The sequence below is a fragment of the Rhagoletis zephyria genome, unplaced genomic scaffold (genome assembly GCF_001687245.7).
Source record: "Rhagoletis zephyria isolate East Lansing unplaced genomic scaffold, Rhagoletis_zephyria_1.1 Rzeph_scaffold_00482, whole genome shotgun sequence".
Classification (NCBI taxonomy): Eukaryota; Metazoa; Arthropoda; class Insecta; order Diptera; family Tephritidae; genus Rhagoletis; species Rhagoletis zephyria.
The window spans coordinates 94,816-114,307 of NW_016157566.1; the positions used below are offsets into that span (position 1 = coordinate 94,816).

Genomic DNA, 19,492 nt, shown 5'->3' on the forward strand with positions numbered 1-19,492 from the left:
CAAATTAAAAGGCTTGAACTGCAGATTTGCAATAATTGTCTACTTTTTTGGAAAGAAATCCCTCCTTTTAAAAAATTATATTCAATTTAAAAAAATAAATCAATAATTAAAAAAAGGCTTTGTTTCTGAAATATATATGAACCATTAATTTTTAAGTCGGACGGATTTCGTTATGTCTCCGATTCGCGTGGAAAATGTGGGACTAAAGTTGGCAAAAAGCAGATTTTATTTCGGATATCGGCAGAATATCCCTTCACTAACAACATTTGTTCCGCAATATAGATATTCTGCCGAAATGTACAATGCCCATTTCTAGAAGACTCTTTTATTGAATGGCGTTTTGCTAACTTTAGTCGCACATTTGCCACGCCCATTTCTAGGGGTTTGTCGCCTTAAAGAAATATTTTGCCCTACAAATATTATTTCTAGATAGGTATTCTATCGGAATCCGCAATAAAATTTAAATTTTTGCGAAACCCCGATTTTTAACACCTTGCTTAAAATATATCATGATAAGTTTTCGAAAACAAATTATAAAGAATTGTTGGCTCTCACAAAAATGGTTAAAAAAAAATATTTTAAAAATAGTTCTTGAAAAACGCCCATTTTGTACCATGTTTTTTATAGAGCATTAAACAAGGATTACGATGTTGTAATTTTAAATCCCTAATTTACTGGTCTTCACTATGCAAATCAATTAACTAAGTTAGCTTTAGGACAATCATGACCATCTTATATCGTCGTTTAAAGTACAAAACCGTGTATCGTCATTCTGCAAAATCGCGTAACTGGCATTTGCTGCTAAAAATTGGATTTGCTCACACAAACTCTTGGCTCAATCCTTATTCATTCGTCCTGAAATATACTAGCCAGAAATGCGATTGCTTTATAAAAAAGATAACCATTAGGCTGGGTCGATTTTGTATGGGGGAAAATAAAAGTCATTTGACCGCATTGTAATAGTAATATTATGATGTCTTAGGTCTCAGCCAATTGTCATTGGCCACGAAATATTAATTTAAAACTTATCTTTAGCCCGCGCAATTGAATCAAAGTGTATGCATTTTGAAAATGAAACTTTGGCTTATAATATCTATGGAATGCGTTATTGTTATAAACAGGACGATATATCAAATTAAGGGCTATTGAATTTAGAACCTCACGTTCATTTATCATTTTTCAATAAGTCTACACGTTTTTAAGACATTAAAATAAAAAATAAGAAAACTATGATTTTCCCTTATGAATTTTCAATTCTTCATTACTTCAGCAACCAAGTGAAAAATCCAAAAAAGTGAGATGAGATTTATTTCAAACCTTTGAATGTTTTCGGATGTTTATATAATATTAAAATGACCATGGACTTGGTCACGCCGATTTGGTCAGTTTTCAAGATCGTGTTGAATGAATGTATTGTCAAAGATTAGGAATCGTTCGACAAGTTAATAGTAGTTTCAAACATATAAGTATTTACATACATTACAATTAGGGTGAGAAACGCCCATTTTAAGTCCATTTTTGCAGTCTTGAAAACTGGTGCGGAATGGTTTCATTAGTCGCCGCAGAAGCACATTTTTCGCGGTTTCTAAATTTTCCGTTATATGAAAGTAGGGAACGTGCAATAAGTGTTTAGATATACATAAAAATTTTAGTTAATTCCATTATGTGAAAAAGTGTCTGTAGGTAAATGCAATAGTCTTTAACATATCCTGGGTAATCCTTTTGAGGACTCTCCAATTGGAGGATATTGCTTTGCATTCAGCTTGAACGAAAAAAGTCACTCGCTGGCACAGTTTTCTGTAATCCGGTTCTTTTATTTAAAGGTTATTTATACAATTGAAGAGAATTTTTTTTAGAAAAAAACTGGAAATCCACTTAAGTTTTTCAATATAACTTTGGTAAATGTTACTCGAACGGTGCGTAATAATTAACAAATTGAAGGCGAGACTTAATGTTACTGATTTTTGATAATAATATGCTAAAATAGTTCAGATTATAAACAAATTATTTTAAAATAAAAAAAATCTTGAACAAAATTTTTTATCATTTACTTATATTTGCAATTTTTATATTGTATGCATAAACATAAGTAAACCAATTAGTGTGTCTAGAAGTTGTGCCTGTTCAGTGTTTCCATACTAATTGCATAAACAAAATTTTTCCGCGATGATGGAAAATAATGGCTATTCTATTAGAGCTACCGAAATTGTTCCTAAATTTGCAAAAAACCGCAAACTATAGCTAATATTAAAAAAGGATTAGAATATTTGGAACTAGGGATCTAAATGCACGCCAGCAATATTAATGTTGTTCTTTACATCTTTTGACTATAGACCAGTGAAATTATCAAGAGAACAATTAAAATTTTCTTGAAAATAGATGAGTTTGAGATTAACGATAAGATAAAAGGCTGCGCGAAATGATACTTGACTTTATCTTTTGCGTTAAAGGATTCATTATCTAATAATATGCACCAAAATTTTTAGCTAAACCCAGAATTTTTAACAAGAATTGGTCTTATTCGACTAGTGTGCTGTGGGTCACTTGGCGGTCGACGCGCGGGCTCTTACAATTAAAATGAAAGACTAATATTTCGCAGGCTTGTTGTTGACTTCATGATACAATATATTTTTGCTATTACCAAGGGATTTGAGAAAAATTAGATTTTCGACCCGCCCTAATAACCATTTCGAAATATGAGTGCTTTTACTCTCTAGAAAATAATTTATGCAACCTCACATATGCGGTTTTGCATTATCTCGATACGCGGTTTTGCATTTTGTTGATACGAGACGATATACTACATAAATATTAAGCTTTAAAATGACGTTAAGATGAAGTCTCTATGCTGAGCATAACCGCAGATATAACGATATGAAGAAATACATGATTAGTCAGAATCACGAAAAAATCCAAACTTTCACAGATCATATCTCCGAAGAAAAAAATTAAAAAAAATTTCCTCGAATACGTGTTAGCTTATTTCATGTATAGAACCCATACAAAAATTTCAAGCGAATCGAAAGTGTGACACCAAATTTGGTGTCCGATATGAAAAAGAATGCTCATATATTTAAGAAGGTTGTCACGTATTTAAAAAGTTAATATAATATTTATTTAATAAGTTAAATTATTTGATTAAAGATTTGAGATCAATCGAAATGAGTTTGATAAGGATTTATTTCAGACATTTATCTAGGAGGGCTGCTACGAGTTTGAAAAATGAAATTTAAACTAATTCCTGAGTGAATTGAAATATGTACATTATAATATTAGACGAAACAGATTTAAGAAGATTTTACATACTTTTAAAAAGGATTTCTCCATGTATGAAAAGTCGAGTTTTGTTAGCTTATATCCAAGTTTTAGGAAACATTAATATATGTGTTTCAATCGAAAGAAATTTATGAAAGCTTTAGTTTGAAAATATCTTTAATTAGGTTTGCCACCTTTTCGAAAAGTCATACCAATCTAAGTATACATTTTTTACGAGAAGGTATTTTTCGCGAAAGTCATAAGATTTGCAGCGTTCTTTCGATTTTCAAATATGAGAGATCAAAGTAAAGACCTTGGTTAGCGTGTAGCTGTGCGTTACGGTTTTATTTTATTTATTGTATTATACTTTTACTTAAAGTACTAAAATTTAATGGGATATAAAACTGCATACCAACATTTTTTTCAAAGAAATTCTGATAAAAAAGTTTGCAAATTAGATGAGAATTTCCAATTTTTTTTTAATTTTTGTAAAAAGTTTGAAAGTTGAATTTAAATAATTTTTGTTAGATAATGAGCTTTACTTTTATAAAAAATTAATAAACACTCCACAAACAAAAGGAAAATAGCAAAGAATTGTTAAAATGTCACAAACGTATTTATTTTTCCGACACTGTACATATTCTCGTAATATAAAACGCATATGCTTATGTATAGTTTTTTCTAGAAATTCTAATTAAAAAGTCTGCCGTTCAGGTGAAACTGCAGATTTTTTTCAAATTTTTATATTATATAAAAATAATAAACAGGGAACGGATTTTATGGCAATTGCCTGCTAAAGAGATAGGCTGCATTTCTTTATTCATTCTGAACGTTTGGAATAAACTTTTTTGTTTACTTATTCTTTAGAATGTTCCTGATGATATGTTAACGTATATTTCAAACGTATTCTGTTTATTCCGGCTGTGAAATGGGATTATCCGGAATGTATAAAGAAACGCAGCCATAGATTATATTCGATTAAGAATGTCCACGATTTAGTTTTCCCTGATTCCATATATACACATTTGATGTTGCCGTTTTTTGCCTTTTTGAGATATTTGCCTTTTTACCTCCCTTTTATTAGGTCGGGATGTAACTATGTAATATTGGTGCGCCTTAAAGATTCAGCGATTTCTATTCTCAAGTTACATACCTGATGACAGTACGAATGGAAATTATAATAGCGAGGTTTTAGTTTTTTAAACTATAATTTTATTTACCTTTAAGAAGTGATTATAGCGATGAAAAAGCCCTTATTCCTGATGATATGAAAGCTTTAAGCGTTCCATATATAAATTGGGCACCACTTGTATCAACTCACGTCGAGCGCACGTTTAGTACATTCAAGGCCTTTCTTCACGAAAATCGATGAAAATGCTGACAGAGAACTTCAAAATGCATGTTGTGGTTCAATGTACTACAACTATAGAGATTAAAGTTTTGTGAGTTAAAAACTTGGAAAGGAGAAAATAGTCAAAGATTCAAAGTAGAAATTTTTCAAATAATGAAACTAGTTCATAGCTTTTCTCTTTTTACCTGTAATATAAACATTTCTAAAATAGATGTATTTTTTATTATTTTTCGGTTTTTGTCTTTTTTAGTGCCTTCCTTGGCCTTTTTTGCGACTTCTATTTATTTTCCCAACACTATATACGAAATGAGACTAAATTAATCAAGTAAAAACTAAAAGCATATATGTAAGTACCTACTTGCTGTTGAAACTGTGTGATACGTATAAATAAGTGTAATATTTATTTAAAACAAAGTCATGTTTGGTAAATGAAATAAATATGAATGGAATTAATGAAAATATATATTGCATATCCTATGTATTTAAATTTGATTAAATGTTCATATTTATTAATTTTTTTTGTAACATACATACATAAAATCTTTGTAGGGAACTGTAGCGATAAAATGCGCTGCACAGATATCTACATATGCTCGAATAATGCGGTGGACCGCATTCAATAATCAAAAATTTTGCACACCGAAGTATAAGAGATTTTATTTTATTATATTATATATTTTTTATAAATGAATTATATTTTTATAAATCAAATTTTTTTGAAAAAATACACCGTGTTAATTTGAAAATTACATTTATCGACTGAAAAATAAGATATTCGAGCTAATTTGACGGCACACAGTGTGCGTTTTTAACACTTCATGTGAATTAATCGTAGCGCTTTCGACATAACCAATATTTTGATGTGAAACAAAATGGTTTTGAAAGCTAATGTAATTGCCTTTCACCGAAAATTGTACCCATTGAGCCACAATTACTCCTTGACCTTAAAAAATTGGTAAAAATAGTGTTCTTCGAAAATCCAACGGATTTATTCCAAATTTTTTATTATACTAATATTATAGATTTTGAGACGAGAAACACGATTCCACTGTTTAAAAAACGAAAAAAGAGTTTTAACCCCTCAATTTGAAAAATGCATTATACATATAATGCATATTCTATGATTTGCATACAGCTGTGCATCCTTCACACAAGTTTATATCCCTCGAACAACAAGTGCGTTTTAGTGCAATTCAAGACCTTTAAATTGAGCCAAGGTAGAAGTCTCTTGGCCCTTTGAGAGCAAAATTATAATGATGCTGAAGTTAAATTTCGAAATTTTATTCGACATTTTACGGATTTTTTTTTCTTATTTTGGAGTAAAAACTAAGTACTACAGCAGTTTCGAAGTTTTGTTTAAAATTGTTATAACCTGGCTTTCAGAGGGCCTAGAGACTTAACCTTGACTCAATTTGAAAGTCTTGAATTGCACTAAAAAATTGTGTGAAGGATGCAGAGTTGTATTCAAATAAAAAAGAATGCATTAAGAAATGCATTATTTAAATTGAGGTATTAATTTTTTTCGAATTTTGAACAGTGGAATCGTAGTGGAATTTGTAGTTTATCTATGCATTAATCAAGGAAATGCACGTATTGAGGGTTGCGGTTACCGTGTACGCACTGTGTATAGTTTTCATCGGATAAACAGAAATTAAGCTACTAACAATTATAAGGCTCAACCCCGAAAAACGCGTTTTTATACCTTAAGTCCAGATTGTTACCCCCACACAATCTAAATTCTAAGTATGCATATTTTTGTGTTTCAATAAATCTAGAACTTTATCAGTCACACAGTGTTATTATCTAGACGAAATCCTTGACGGTAGTACCGCCGTTATTAAAAGGCGCCACTGAACACTAAATTTGTAAAAATCACCCTTTTCACTTAATTCTTAGGTTTTGGCTCTTTGTGGTCAATTTTCGTTTCATTTATGTACCGTCGTTATTAAAAGGCGCCACTGAACACTAAATTTGTAAAAATCACCCTTTTCACTTAATTCTTAGGTTTTGGCTCTTTGTGGTCAATTTTCGTTTCATTTATGTACCGTCGTTATTAAAAGGCGCCACTGAACACTAAATTTGTAAAAATCACCCTTTTAACTTAATTCTTAGGTTTTGGCTCTTTGTGGTAAATTTTCGTTTCATTTATGACGTCACATAACAGCAGCTGGCTGTCAAACTCAAACCAAAGAATATAGCGGAACGTTCAGGGCGCAATCTTGTTTTCTATCATGCTTGCGTAGCTATATGGAAGAAGAAAAGACGAAAATATTTAAATAAAAATTTAATTTTCAACATTATTATTTTTGTAACAGCCTATAGAAATCGAGGTAGATATAGACATATAAAGGGTGTTTTTTTAGACGTGTGGTTTTCAATGAGGCAAAACTTATTTCGGAGTTGGTCTTTTTGACAGCTGTTAATTGATTTATACTCAGTTTGGTTTGCCATTTCATATTGAACAGACTTACTCCGCAACAACGTTTGCGAATCGTCCAAATTTATTACCAAAATACTGGTTCGGTTCGCGCGACGCACACAAGAAAATTTTGTTCAGCGATGAAGCTCACTTTTGGTTGAATGGGTACGTTAATAAACAAAATTGTCGCATTTGGAGTAATGATAATCCACAAGCCATTGTTGAGACGCCGTTACATCCTTAAAAAGTCACTGTTTGGAGTGCTCTATGGGCAGAGGGAATCATTGGTCCATATTTCTTCAAAAACAAAGCCGGTCATAATGTTACAGTCAATGGGGAACGCTATAGAGCCATGATTAATGACTTTTTCGTGCTAGAATTGGAGGATGTTGATGTGGCTGATTTTTGGTTCCAACAAGACGGCGCTACATGCCCATATAGCTAACGAAACAATCAATTTATTGAAGGAAAATTTTGGTGAACGCATTATCTCGCGTCGTGGGCCTGTGGCGCGGCGTCCAAGATCGTGCGATTTAACACCGCTGGACTATTTTTTGTGGGGTTATGTGAAGTCGCTTGTCTACGCAGATATGCCCGAGACGATTGACGCCTTGGAGGAGAATAATCGGCGCGTTATTGCCGACATGCGGCTCCGATTGCTGCAAAAAGCGATCGAAAATTGGGCCTCTCGGCTAAAATTTATTCGTGCCAGCCGCGGCGGTCAGTTGCCCGAAATCATTTTTAAAACATAATAGCAAACCCTTATCTTTATAATAGAGCTCAATTCTTGGCCATAACATTAAACTATGTGCGTTTTATTTCTTCTTGAAAACCACATGTCTAAAAAAAGCACCCTTTATAAACCAAAGTCCTCAGAATGAAGAGAAATCGATTGTTCGTCCATCCGTCTGAGTACGCTTTTTATTGCAAAAACGCAGGCGAATGTAAAGAAGAAAACAGGGAAACAGTGTTGCCTAGACCTCAGATACGAATTTATCGTACCAAATAACCTTTATTTAAGTAACTATTTTCTAAGAATATTCTTCATGAGCTTAACCTACTAGATGGGACAAGCAATTGTGTTTATTTAACGCACGGATTATATTAAAGATATATTCTTAGTACAAAACAGGGTATCAACATAGTGCAAAACCGCGTATGTGAGGTTGCATAACTTATTTTGTAGAGAGTAAAAACAATCATATTTCAAAATTATTTCTCTTTTATAAAGCAACCGCATTTCTGGCTAGTATATTTCAGCACGCGTGAATAAGGCTTGAGACAAGAGCTTCGGTGAGCAAATCCAACTTTTGGCAGCAAATGTCAGTTACGCGGTTTTGCGGAACGACGATACGCGGTTTTGTACTTTAAACGACGATATGTACTATGTATGTTGATAAGTTTGGACTACATATTTGTTTTTATTTTTCAAATTAATTTTAATTTTTTTTTTTAATACAAATATAATTAATTTATGACAACAGTTTAAACTCCAATTTCGAACTAAGTGCAGATTTAAGAAAGTTATCAAATTCTCTCGTCGGCCGCTGTGGTGTAGTGGTAAGCAGTGCGCGCTTCCACTCCACAATGCCTGGGTTCAAGCCCTAGTCAAAGCAACATCAAAAAATATAGAAAACGGTTTTTTTTCTTAACAGCGGTCGTCCCTCGGCAGGTAATGGCAAACCTCCGAGTGTATTTCTGCCATGAAAAACAGCTTCTCATAAAAATACAATCGCCGTTCGGAGTCGGCGTAAAACTGTAGGTCCCTCCGCTTTGTGTGACAACATCAAGGCGCACGCCACAAATCGGAGGAGAAGCTCGGCCAAACACTAACATATGTGCAAGCGCCAATCTATTATTATTATTATTATTATCAAATTCTCATCAAAATTTCACACTTTATTCAGAATTTTTGAAAATTATATGCAGTTTTATAGCTCAATCAATTCTACTTTATAACTTTTTTTAATTGTTCCTTTTTAATTTTTTTCAGAAATTTGTGAAGAAGACTTGGGGGAATTAATTATGAATCATTGCACGATCGAACAATGTGCACAAATAATTGAATTTTATTTTTTAAGGAAAATCCAGACTTTATTCACAATTTGGTAATGAGCGATGAAGCCCATTTCCTATTAAATGGGTATGTCAACAAGCAAAACTGCAGGATTTGGGCTACGGAAAATCAGAGAGGAGTACATCAGCGAGAATTACACCCACTCAAGTGTACTGTTTGGTGCGGTGTATCCTCCGAAAGGATGATTGGTGTCTCAATCTCTGTCAACGGTGCTGCATATCGGACGATGCTGGAAAATTTTATTAGGCCAGCTGTGGAAAACCATCCAAACTTGTGGTTTCAACAAGATGGAGCCACAGCACATACTACACGTGCCTCAATGGCTTTGTTAAGGGGCATATTCGGCGAACGCATTATTTCGCGCACAAGCGATTTTAACTGGCCTCCACGTTCACCAGATTTAACAGCTCCTGACAGTTTTCTTTGGGGATATTTGAAAGAGAGAGTGTACGTTAACAAACCAAGAACCATTCTCCAACTCCAAACCCAAATTCGAAATGAAATCATGGCCATTACACCCGAAATTCTGCGAAAAGTTATGGAAAATATGCTAAAAAGAGCACTTATGTGCGAAGCAGAAAATGGACATCACTTACAGAATATCATTTTTCAAAGCTAATTGCAAAAAAATCCCCAATAATATACTATATTAAAAAAAAAATTATAATAACCGCATAAATAAAAAATTTATAAACCATTTAAACCATATAGCTCATTCGGCGCCACTCTGTAGTATAATAAAGTACAAGTTTAAGATGGCTTCAACCTACCGTCGATTTGTCATTTTGTTTGTTGATGGTTTTGCGCATTTTCTTCCATATAAAAAACAGTGCCTACATTCGTTTATTTATTTATTTATTTTCTATTTGCTTACACATATGCTAGTGTATAAGCATAAAAGGGAATAAAAGAATTGTCATTGGCATGATAACAGCTATCAAATGCGTGCTATTGTACAGCATGCAAAAAAAAATTGCAAGTTTGCATCGATAACAGAAATTATAGTGATCAAATTGAAGTTGTCCGCGTTTTTTGCCAACAAGTTTTTTTGTGTTAAAGGCCCATACTTAAACTAAAAATGTAAAACAAAGCATTCAGGAAGAGCGTACGTACTCCTAGAACAGACTTAAAAAATAAAATCTGGCCCATTTTTTGCCCTAAGGCATCTTTTTTCAACTTTAATGATATATTGCGCGAGGAGCTTTATGAAATTTGCTTGAGTGAGATCAAAATGAAGTCATAATTTAAGATATATCAACTAGAAATTTGGCATGCGTGCTAAGAAAAACACAGGCTTAAACATGCCTATGGAGAACTTGGTCTAACTAGTGTAAAAGGGACTAGTTTCGAAGTCACTCAGTCTATACAGGGTGTCCCAGTGATAAGTGCTTTTATTTTGGGAGATGATAGGGGAGGTCTAGACGAATAAAAAATTGTATGGGAGGTGGGATCTAAAATGTAACCCTGGGGAGTTATAGGGTTAAGAACGTGACAGTAACTCTAGAAAAAAATTCTCACTCCTAAAGGCCTGTTTCCAGCTCCCAAGAAAAAAAAATCATATAAAATGCACGCACAAGAAATGGAAAAGAAATTTTCTATCAAAATTTCTTATATAAGTTTGCAGCTCTCAAGAAAAAATTCTCGTATACTCATTTCTTCAAGAATATTTACAGCAAACGCAAAGTGGTTTTTAAAGCAACGTAAATAATGAAAAGTGTTTATTATTATTTTTCTTGAGAGCTGAATTCTAAGCTTAAACGAAAACCCCTAATGGAAAACTACCTATAAAACTTTTTTTCGCTGATTGTATTAGATTTTTATTTAAAATTTGGAGTGGTTTTTTAGTTTTTAGGGAAATCTGGGCATTATAAGATTAAAATTTCAATAAATTCTGGCCCCTGTTTTACTTTGGCGGCCATTTTTGTATAAAAATGGTTTTATTAACCTGTATTTATTTATTTTTTTTCAAAATCGTCATGAAATTTCCTTCAAATATGCCCACCATATGTCATACAAATATGTTGGTTTTACTCTGGAAAAAATTGTCTCCCACTAGTCTTTTAATAGGGGTAGTTCGGAACTACTTAGTCCCCGTTGACACTAGTTGGAACTAGTTATTCATAAACGAATTGAAGCTTGTGTTTTTCATAAAAATTGTGCCAAATTTCAAGCTGATATCTCTAAAACTTTGGTTAATATTGAATTTTGACGTCCTTGATTGGCAAAATCTCACACTGTGCGCTGTTAAGAAAAAACCTTTTTTCTATATTTTTTCCGATGTTGCTTTGACCAGGGCTTGATCCCAGGCCTTGCGGAGTAGAAACGCGCACTGCTAACCACTAAACCACAGCGGCGAGCATGTTATACCAGAATTGAATTGGCTATATATATATATATATATATATATATATATATATATATATATATTTAACTGAAACAATTATTTATAAAGTTTGAAACTTTGACGAGAATTGGGTAATTTTTTTAAATGTTGCACAATGTTTGGATTTATATGTTTTTTATTATGGAATACATAGTTCATATTTTTACAAAAAAAGAATAATTCAAAGTAATTTAAAAAAAATAATAGTCCAAACTTATCAATATGTGGGTAACCCTATCACTATGTCGCGGGTTGTATATGTACTTGTTACTCTAAACTGTATCTTATCATTTCAACTAACATTCATTTTCCTACCCGTGCAGGTTTCGAATCACATACCGTCTAATTCTGCGCGAGAAGGAGTTACATTTTCACATTGGTGTATATAATCCAAGCAAGGACTTATCCTTCACTTTCAATATGCTTTTGCACACATACTTAAAAGTTCCTGATGTACGGCGCTGCCAAATAACTGGCTTACATGGTTGTACATTTATTGACAAGGTAAGATAAGTTTTAAATCCACTACCAATTGCTAGTTATCATTTTTGTACGAGGAGGGGACGCATTTTAGTATATTATTCACCTTAGGGGGGTGAAATAACACAAACGGCCATAACGCAAATTTGTGTTATTTCCCAATTGAATGTGAAGTAACACAAATTTGCTTAATTGCATTTCTCGTTGAGCAATAAGACCAACTTTTAAACTTAACAATTTAGTAATAAAGCAAAATAGTGCACATAGGTAGTCACCCAGTTACATTTGACAAAAAGTAGTACATGAACAAGTTAAATGGACAAATTTGTAAGTCTACAATTTTGAAAGTGCCCTGCGTCGCCGCGTTCGACGTCGCGCTCACGTCTCTCGCCCCCTCCCTTCCTTTCGCAATTATGAACCGGTGACGTTATAACCCTTTTTATTTTAGTGTGGTAGAATCGGCAAAAAAATATGGTAGATTTGAATAAGATGTGGTAGATTTTCCAATTCATATTTTTATTGGGTATACATACATATCGCACACCGTCGTCAAGAGAGGCACAACTCAAAACCTAGATCGAGAAATATAAGTGCCAGTGGATCGTACAGATTCAACGCAATTGATGCAAAAGCAATTATAACATTCGTTTTCTATTAGAGAATATAATCATGAAGAAAAAAATATTTTCATTAATTTGAGAAATTGATTTATGCAAAAAAATCTACCAAATTATTTTTCCATTGCATAATACTTTAGCAAATATAATTTTTGAAATATTAAAAAGTTAAGATACAGATATATTTAAGCAAAATTTATGATGTACCTTTTTAAAAATTTATTGATTAATTTTTATATTTCGTAATAGAATTGAGTCGAAATTTTAGAGTTATGTGAAAATTGTAAACAAATATTCTGTCTAAAGATGTGGTAGATTTTAAACCTTGTGGTAGATGTAGTAGACATCTAAATTTAAAAAAATATGTGGTAGATCTACCACATATGTGGTAGAGGTTTGCACACTGATTATAACCGTTTAGAAAAAAGAATAATAATAAAATGATACTAGTTCACTTCTGAAACTGCTTTTTAATGTCCAAGTAATGGGAATTATTGCGTATGGTGTTATTGCATGGTGGAATTATATCAGGTGAACTAATAGTAGAGAGAGAAGAAAGATTTTGACACTGCCTTATTTGAAAATTTGCCTATAAAATGTGACTATAAGGCAGCCGAATATCATAAAGTAAAGCGAGAAAGCTGTATTATTATTTCACCTGTTTATTACGCCATTCATCCCACCTGCTTGTACCGAGTATACGCTCAAATTCAGAAGTCTGAGAGTAGGTAAAATTATATATCTTTTTACCTCACTATTGGCTCCGTCTTCGTAAACGAAATCCACAGTTCGGATATAGTAAGTGATGATAATGCAGAAATTTTAACTGAAGATAAAACTCAAAACAATATTCTCTGTATTATACATATGCTGCGAACAGCAACGGCTACTTTGGTTTGTTCCATTCCATGGCGGAATTATACCAGGTGAAGTAATTAGAGCGAGAAGAAAGATTTTGACACTGCCTTATATGAAAAATTGCCTTTAAAATTTTACTATAAGGCAGCCGAATGTCAGAAAATATAGCGAGAAAGCTTTTATTACTTCACCTGTTTTTTGCGCCATGATTCTATGCAAACATTTTAAGGTTTTCCAGCAATATTTTCAACATATTAAAAAGTATGCAGACAATGCGATATGTCCAATTTATATATATGCGTTCATCGGCGTAGCCAGAATGAAATTAAGGGGGCGCTCGACCCTATTAAGCTGGCATTTCAGGGTACTATTTTATATATATATATAAGGAAAATTTGAAAGTTAGGGGGCGGGGCTCGAGCACCCCCCTGCCCCTACCTGGCTACGCCCATGTATGCGTTATATATATATGTACGCGTTATGTCCAATTTGCCGAGCAGTTATTAAAGACAACGATTTCCCTATATTTTGTTAGACTCTTCATAAGTAAAAATATTTGTTTAATTGTATTTTTGGAATAAACAAAGTCCTTTTTCCTTCTGTCAGTAAATTTTTTTTGTTACAAATAGTATAAATGAGCAATGTGAAATAAGGAAAAATTTGTTTTATTTTTTTTTCCAACGGCGTTATTGCCGTTTGTGTTATTTCACCCCGCCTTCACCTTATTTCATAATGATTATAGTAGTGATAGGGGGATTCAGAGCCACATTTTGTATGGAAGCCGATGTGCCATGTCACACCCTAATAATCCACTGCCTAACAGGCTAACCTAATATTCGCGGCTTGCGTTTTGGTACGCATGCCGTCGAATTTGTTTTTTTGCGTCACCCGAAATTGACTTGCATGCGTTTGCATTTGATTTCATTGAGCGAAACGTCAAATCAAAATGTCACGCAGAACAAAAATTGGAAATTGAGTTAGCTTCATACGCACGCCGTTCAATTTCGGTTGATCTCATACAAGATGCATGTGCATGAGAAATTTTTGACAATAAATTGGCGGCGTGCGTGAATATTAGGTTAGCCTGTTAGAACCAACCCCCAAGTAGTTACAAAGTTGGGTACATTTAGCAAAAATTTTGTGCATTCTTTTAGGAGTTTTGAGGCATAAACAACTATTTGCCTCTTTCCCACCTACAGAAATCAGTGTTGTCATCTCGCTCACACCAAAAAGCGTTAAAGGTTTGTGTCTGACCACGCCAGGTGGCGCTACACTTGGAGCCGCAATTTGTATGGAAAACTCCGCACCCTAATATCCCATCCCGCAGACCATCGTAAAATTTTATCGCATACTTCTAAGCCTTTGCAATGCCGAAGAGAAAAGAGTTTTTTATGAATGAGTTATTAGTTGTCTCTTTCGCACTTACATGAAATATTAGGAAAGCAGTGTAGACATCACCCTCACTTGACATAGGAACACAAACAGTTCTTGCATAATTTTAGGCATTCATAATACCGGGCAAAAAAGATTTCAAGGTTTTTTTCTTTGCTATTTTGTTACCATATCTGGTATTTTACCCGCCAAGTGAATCTGGAGGCAAGGTTAAAATAAAACATCTGTTTAGGCCAGCCCCCTACATGTGAATTTATCGAAAGAGAAAGCGGCTGTGGTGGAGTGGTTAGCATTGCGCGCTACCATTCCACAGGGCCTGCGTTCAGGCCCGGTCAGCCACACATAAAAAAAAATTAAAAAGGCGCGTGTAGCACCGTACACGTGATAGAAGTGAAACTTTTTAAAAATGGTGTGAGTACCAGGCACTCACGAAATTTGGTGTGTAAACATATACCCCACGGCAAACCATTAGGCGATTGAGTTACATATATAGGTTTGGTTAGAAATTAAACATAAATTTCAATTCATTTTATTCATTTTCCGGTAACACCACCTTATATGAATTCGCACTGCTAGCATCCTTAGGACCGGGTTATAATGGAAGTAACTGAACGGAGTGAACTTTCACATAATTATCTATTGTATGTTTAACAAGTAAATGCAAAGGCACTAAGCAATGTACGCACTTTTGTTTGCAAAATGCATTTATTTAAGTTGAAAGAAGACAAATTCCTTTGTTCGGCCAATTCAATTCCAAGGCGAATTCATATATTCTTATCACGAATTCATATATTCATGTGTTAGCAAGAGTATACAAACATAAAATAACGTTTCAAATTATTCGCACAATTATCACGTATATGCGTAGTCCAATTCACGAAATCATTTCACGAATTTAAGTAGACAACGCACAAACTTCAAATTTTTGTTATAATTTGTTAAAAAACCCTAAGGTAAAGTCGCCCTTGCCCATATGATTAGCATGTGCTACGAAATAGTTTTTCGCATTTTCTGAGGAACGTATTATTTTGAGTTGTGACTCTTTTGAAGACGGTGTGCGATATGTTCATCAGAGTATATCAACGAAAGATCAATTCATACAAGGTGATAGCGGGAGCACAAAAACTATAAAAAATTATACGCACAATTACAAATATGAACAAATGCACAACAAACACATAATTTTTTACAATCAGTACAATTCGCATTGATATCAACGAGCAGCGTTGCTAGCTCTAATTATATAGATTTGTTTTCCTTTGTAATACATATGTGCGTATATACATGTAAACGTACAAACATAAGTACATACATACAAATATATGTACAACCATTCAAACACATGTATATGCTTGAAAACATTGCATTACATGTCCATAAGTACATATGTACACACAGTGTTACCGCTGTGCGACTAAAGTCTCAAATTGACATTTTTTGGAAATCGATGCTCCCTGACACCGACTTTTTAGAAACTTTTATTAAAAATCATGCGACATTTGCTCCTTTTCTTTGATTAAAAATTATATATACATATTTTGACAATATTTTAATAAAATATTAATTTTCAAAGGCGCTTAAAAATTACATCTCTGGCAAGATTTTGACTGACTTCAATTTTTTTATTATGCCAAAATTTTTTGCTTAGCGTTAAATTAATTTTCGTGGTTCCCGGTACAAACAAATAATCGGCGATAATTTATATACAAGCTTAAAAGGCTAAACTTTGTAATAATAATTGTTATCTATTAATGTTGCTTTGTGTTATATTGATGTAAGTACTTTTTTAATTGCAATCTTGTTTCCGTAATAAGTGGAAAATATGCATATTGCGTATTTATAATATATCACTCATCAATCAGTTTTTATTTTAAGAGAAAAAAGTATTTTTAGCAGAAAATGATCTCCATTAGCAATTAATTTAAAATAATGGGTCATAATCGTAGATGAAATAAAGTCGAGTATGAACTGCCCAAAAACGAAGAAGCCAGACAAAGTAGACAAGCGGCACACAGCCTTTCCACCATAAGTAACCGGTACGACGCAAGGAATACCTGCTGGTGCTGCAAAAGGCGTGGGCACCAGCGTTACCATTGTCACTACCCACGGCGACTGTTCTGTTCCCGTTGCGGTCAAGACGGAACTTTCTCCAGAAACTGCCCATGCCCCAAATCAATCAATACCGCGCCACCCATCGCCCAAGCCACTACAGTGCAATCCGAATGGAGAAGTATCGACGGTCGCTTCTACGCCGACGTCACCATCTAGGGCCTATACGTACGAGCACTGGTGGACACCGGAGCCACTCTAACATACGTAGACGACAGCACGCGCGTGCATTTAGAGCGACTCAACATCCGACCTCAGCCTAATAAGCGGAACGTCCAACTCGCGGATCAGACATGCGTTGCCAGTACACACACCTACCCCGTCTGAATCAAGTATAACGAGCGATTCACACGCACAGCGGTAGCAGTGATCCCGAACCTAGCAGAACCAATGATATTAGGAATGGACTTCCTGTCAAAGCGAGGCATTGTTGTGACTTTGGACGGCCAGCCACTAAATTCCGACACGTCACCGAGGCCCAAACCCACATTGTGTTGCCTAACAGAACGGGTTCACTTAAATGAGGAACAAAATCAGGAATTAACCCACTTCTTGGACCACCACAAGACGCTGTTCTCCAAAATCGCCGGACCAAGTACAGCCGCCGAACACACCATTACACTTCGACACAACCAACCGCTGAAGCAGCGCTACTACCCGCGCAATCCCGCAATGCAGCAGGTAATAAACACCGAAGTGGACGAATTACTCACCGCTAACCAGATAGAACCCTCCAGGAGCGCATACAGCTCACCAATTGTACTAGTCAGAAAGAAACAAGGAACCTGGCGGATGTGCATTGATTATCGTCAACTCAATGCCGCTAGTGAACCCGACGCGTACCCACTGCCTCAAATCGGAGCCATTTCGGACAAGCTAAAAGAAGCAAAATACATGTCAACCATCGACCTAAAGAACGGCTACTGGCAGATACCGTTAGCCAGGAAGTCTCGGCCATATACCGCCTTCACCGTCCCCGGCCGAGGACTTTTTCAATGGAAGATAATGCCCTTCGGACTACACTCCGCCCCAGTCACCTTCCAGCGCGCCCTCGACTCTATACTCGGCCCGGAATTGCAATCAAAAGTGTTCGCCTATTTAGACGATGTCATCGTGCTAGGCGAAACGTTCACCGAACATATGACCTACTTACGCGAAGTCTTTCATAGACTTCAGAACCACAAAATGCAAACCAACTTCGAAAAATGCAGTTTTGTACAACAAAAACTGCATTACTTGGGACACATCGTTAGCTCTGAAGGGATACACACCGACCCTGGAAAAGTAGCCGCGGTACGGGAAGTGACCGCGCCCCGAACCATCAAGGAGCTTCGCCGCTTCCTCGGACTTGCCTCCTGGTACCGCCGCTTCATCGCTAACTTCTCCACACTCGCGGCGCCCCTCAACCAGTTACTCAAAAAGAACCAAACTTGGACATGGGGCGAATCACAGAACAACGCATTCGAGGCACTCAAGGGAAAACTTACCTCCGCACCAATACTCTGCTGCCCAGACTTCAACTGACCATTTTTTCTACAAACCGACGCTAGCGGAGAAGGACTCGGCGTGGTCTTATTTCAGCGCCATTCGGATCAAGAGAAGATTGTGGCCTATGCCAAGTCTGTCCGACTTAGAAAAGCGTTACTCAGCTACGGAACAAGAATGTCTGGCTCTCCTGTGGGGAATTCGAAAAATGAGACCATACTTAGAGGGCTATCAGTTCACTGCTATCACCGACCACCACTCCTTCAAGTGGCTCCACTCGCTCTAAAACCCCTCCGGGCGTCTGGCCAGATGTGCACTTGAGCTACAACAATACAACTTCGAGATCGAGTACCGAAAGGGATCTTTAAACGTGGTGGCTGACGCACTATCACGGTGCCCGCTGCCAGCCCCCAGCACAGAAGAAGACCTACTGTTCGTTTGGTATAGCCAACGTACGAGTTGGTACGACAGGAAGACACACCAAGTTCAGACGCAACGCGAACAAAACCCCGACTACCAGTGGATCAACAGCCGACTATTTCAACATATAGCACCAACAAATCCACTCTCCCTGGCCCCGCAATGGAAGCTCTGCATCCCCGCTAACCAAAGGGAAAAGATTCTTAAAGAAGTCCACGACGCCGCCGCGGCAGGGCACCTCGGGAACGTGCACAAGAAAATTACTACTGGTCAGGGATGTATCGAGATGTAAGCAACCATGTGCGTGTGTGCCTGTTGTGCGCAGCATACAGGGTGGAGCAACGACGCCCGGAAGGATTGATGGCTACGATGCAGTGCTCACGACCCTGGAAAATCGTCACCGCCGATTTGATCGGACCCCTCCCGCGCTCCACACAGGGCAACACATGCCTCCTAGTCTTGGTGGATAAATTTTCCAAGTGGATCAAGTTGGTACCCGTCCGAAATGCCACCGCCTCAGCCGTAATCAAAGCTCTACGAGAAAGGGTAATTTACCGATTTGGATGTCCGACCGTTTTTCTTAGCGACAACGGTAAACAGTTTACCTCGACCACCTTGGCTACGTTTCTCCAGAACCACCATATCG

General features: G+C 35.8%; 1 protein-coding gene across 1 annotated transcript in view; it reads left to right on the plus strand.

The window, feature by feature from the left end:
* The first annotated feature begins 4,862 nt into the window (after positions 1–4,862).
* Positions 4,863–19,492, plus strand: part of LOC108359861 (uncharacterized) — a 70,585-nt gene continuing 55,955 nt past the window's right edge. Inside the window, exons 1-2 of the mRNA XM_017611930.1 lie at positions 4,863–4,952; positions 11,809–11,989. Coding sequence (XP_017467419.1) covers positions 4,951–4,952; positions 11,809–11,989 — 183 coding nt within the window. The 5' untranslated portion in view covers positions 4,863–4,950. The remainder of the gene's footprint in view (positions 4,953–11,808; positions 11,990–19,492) is intronic.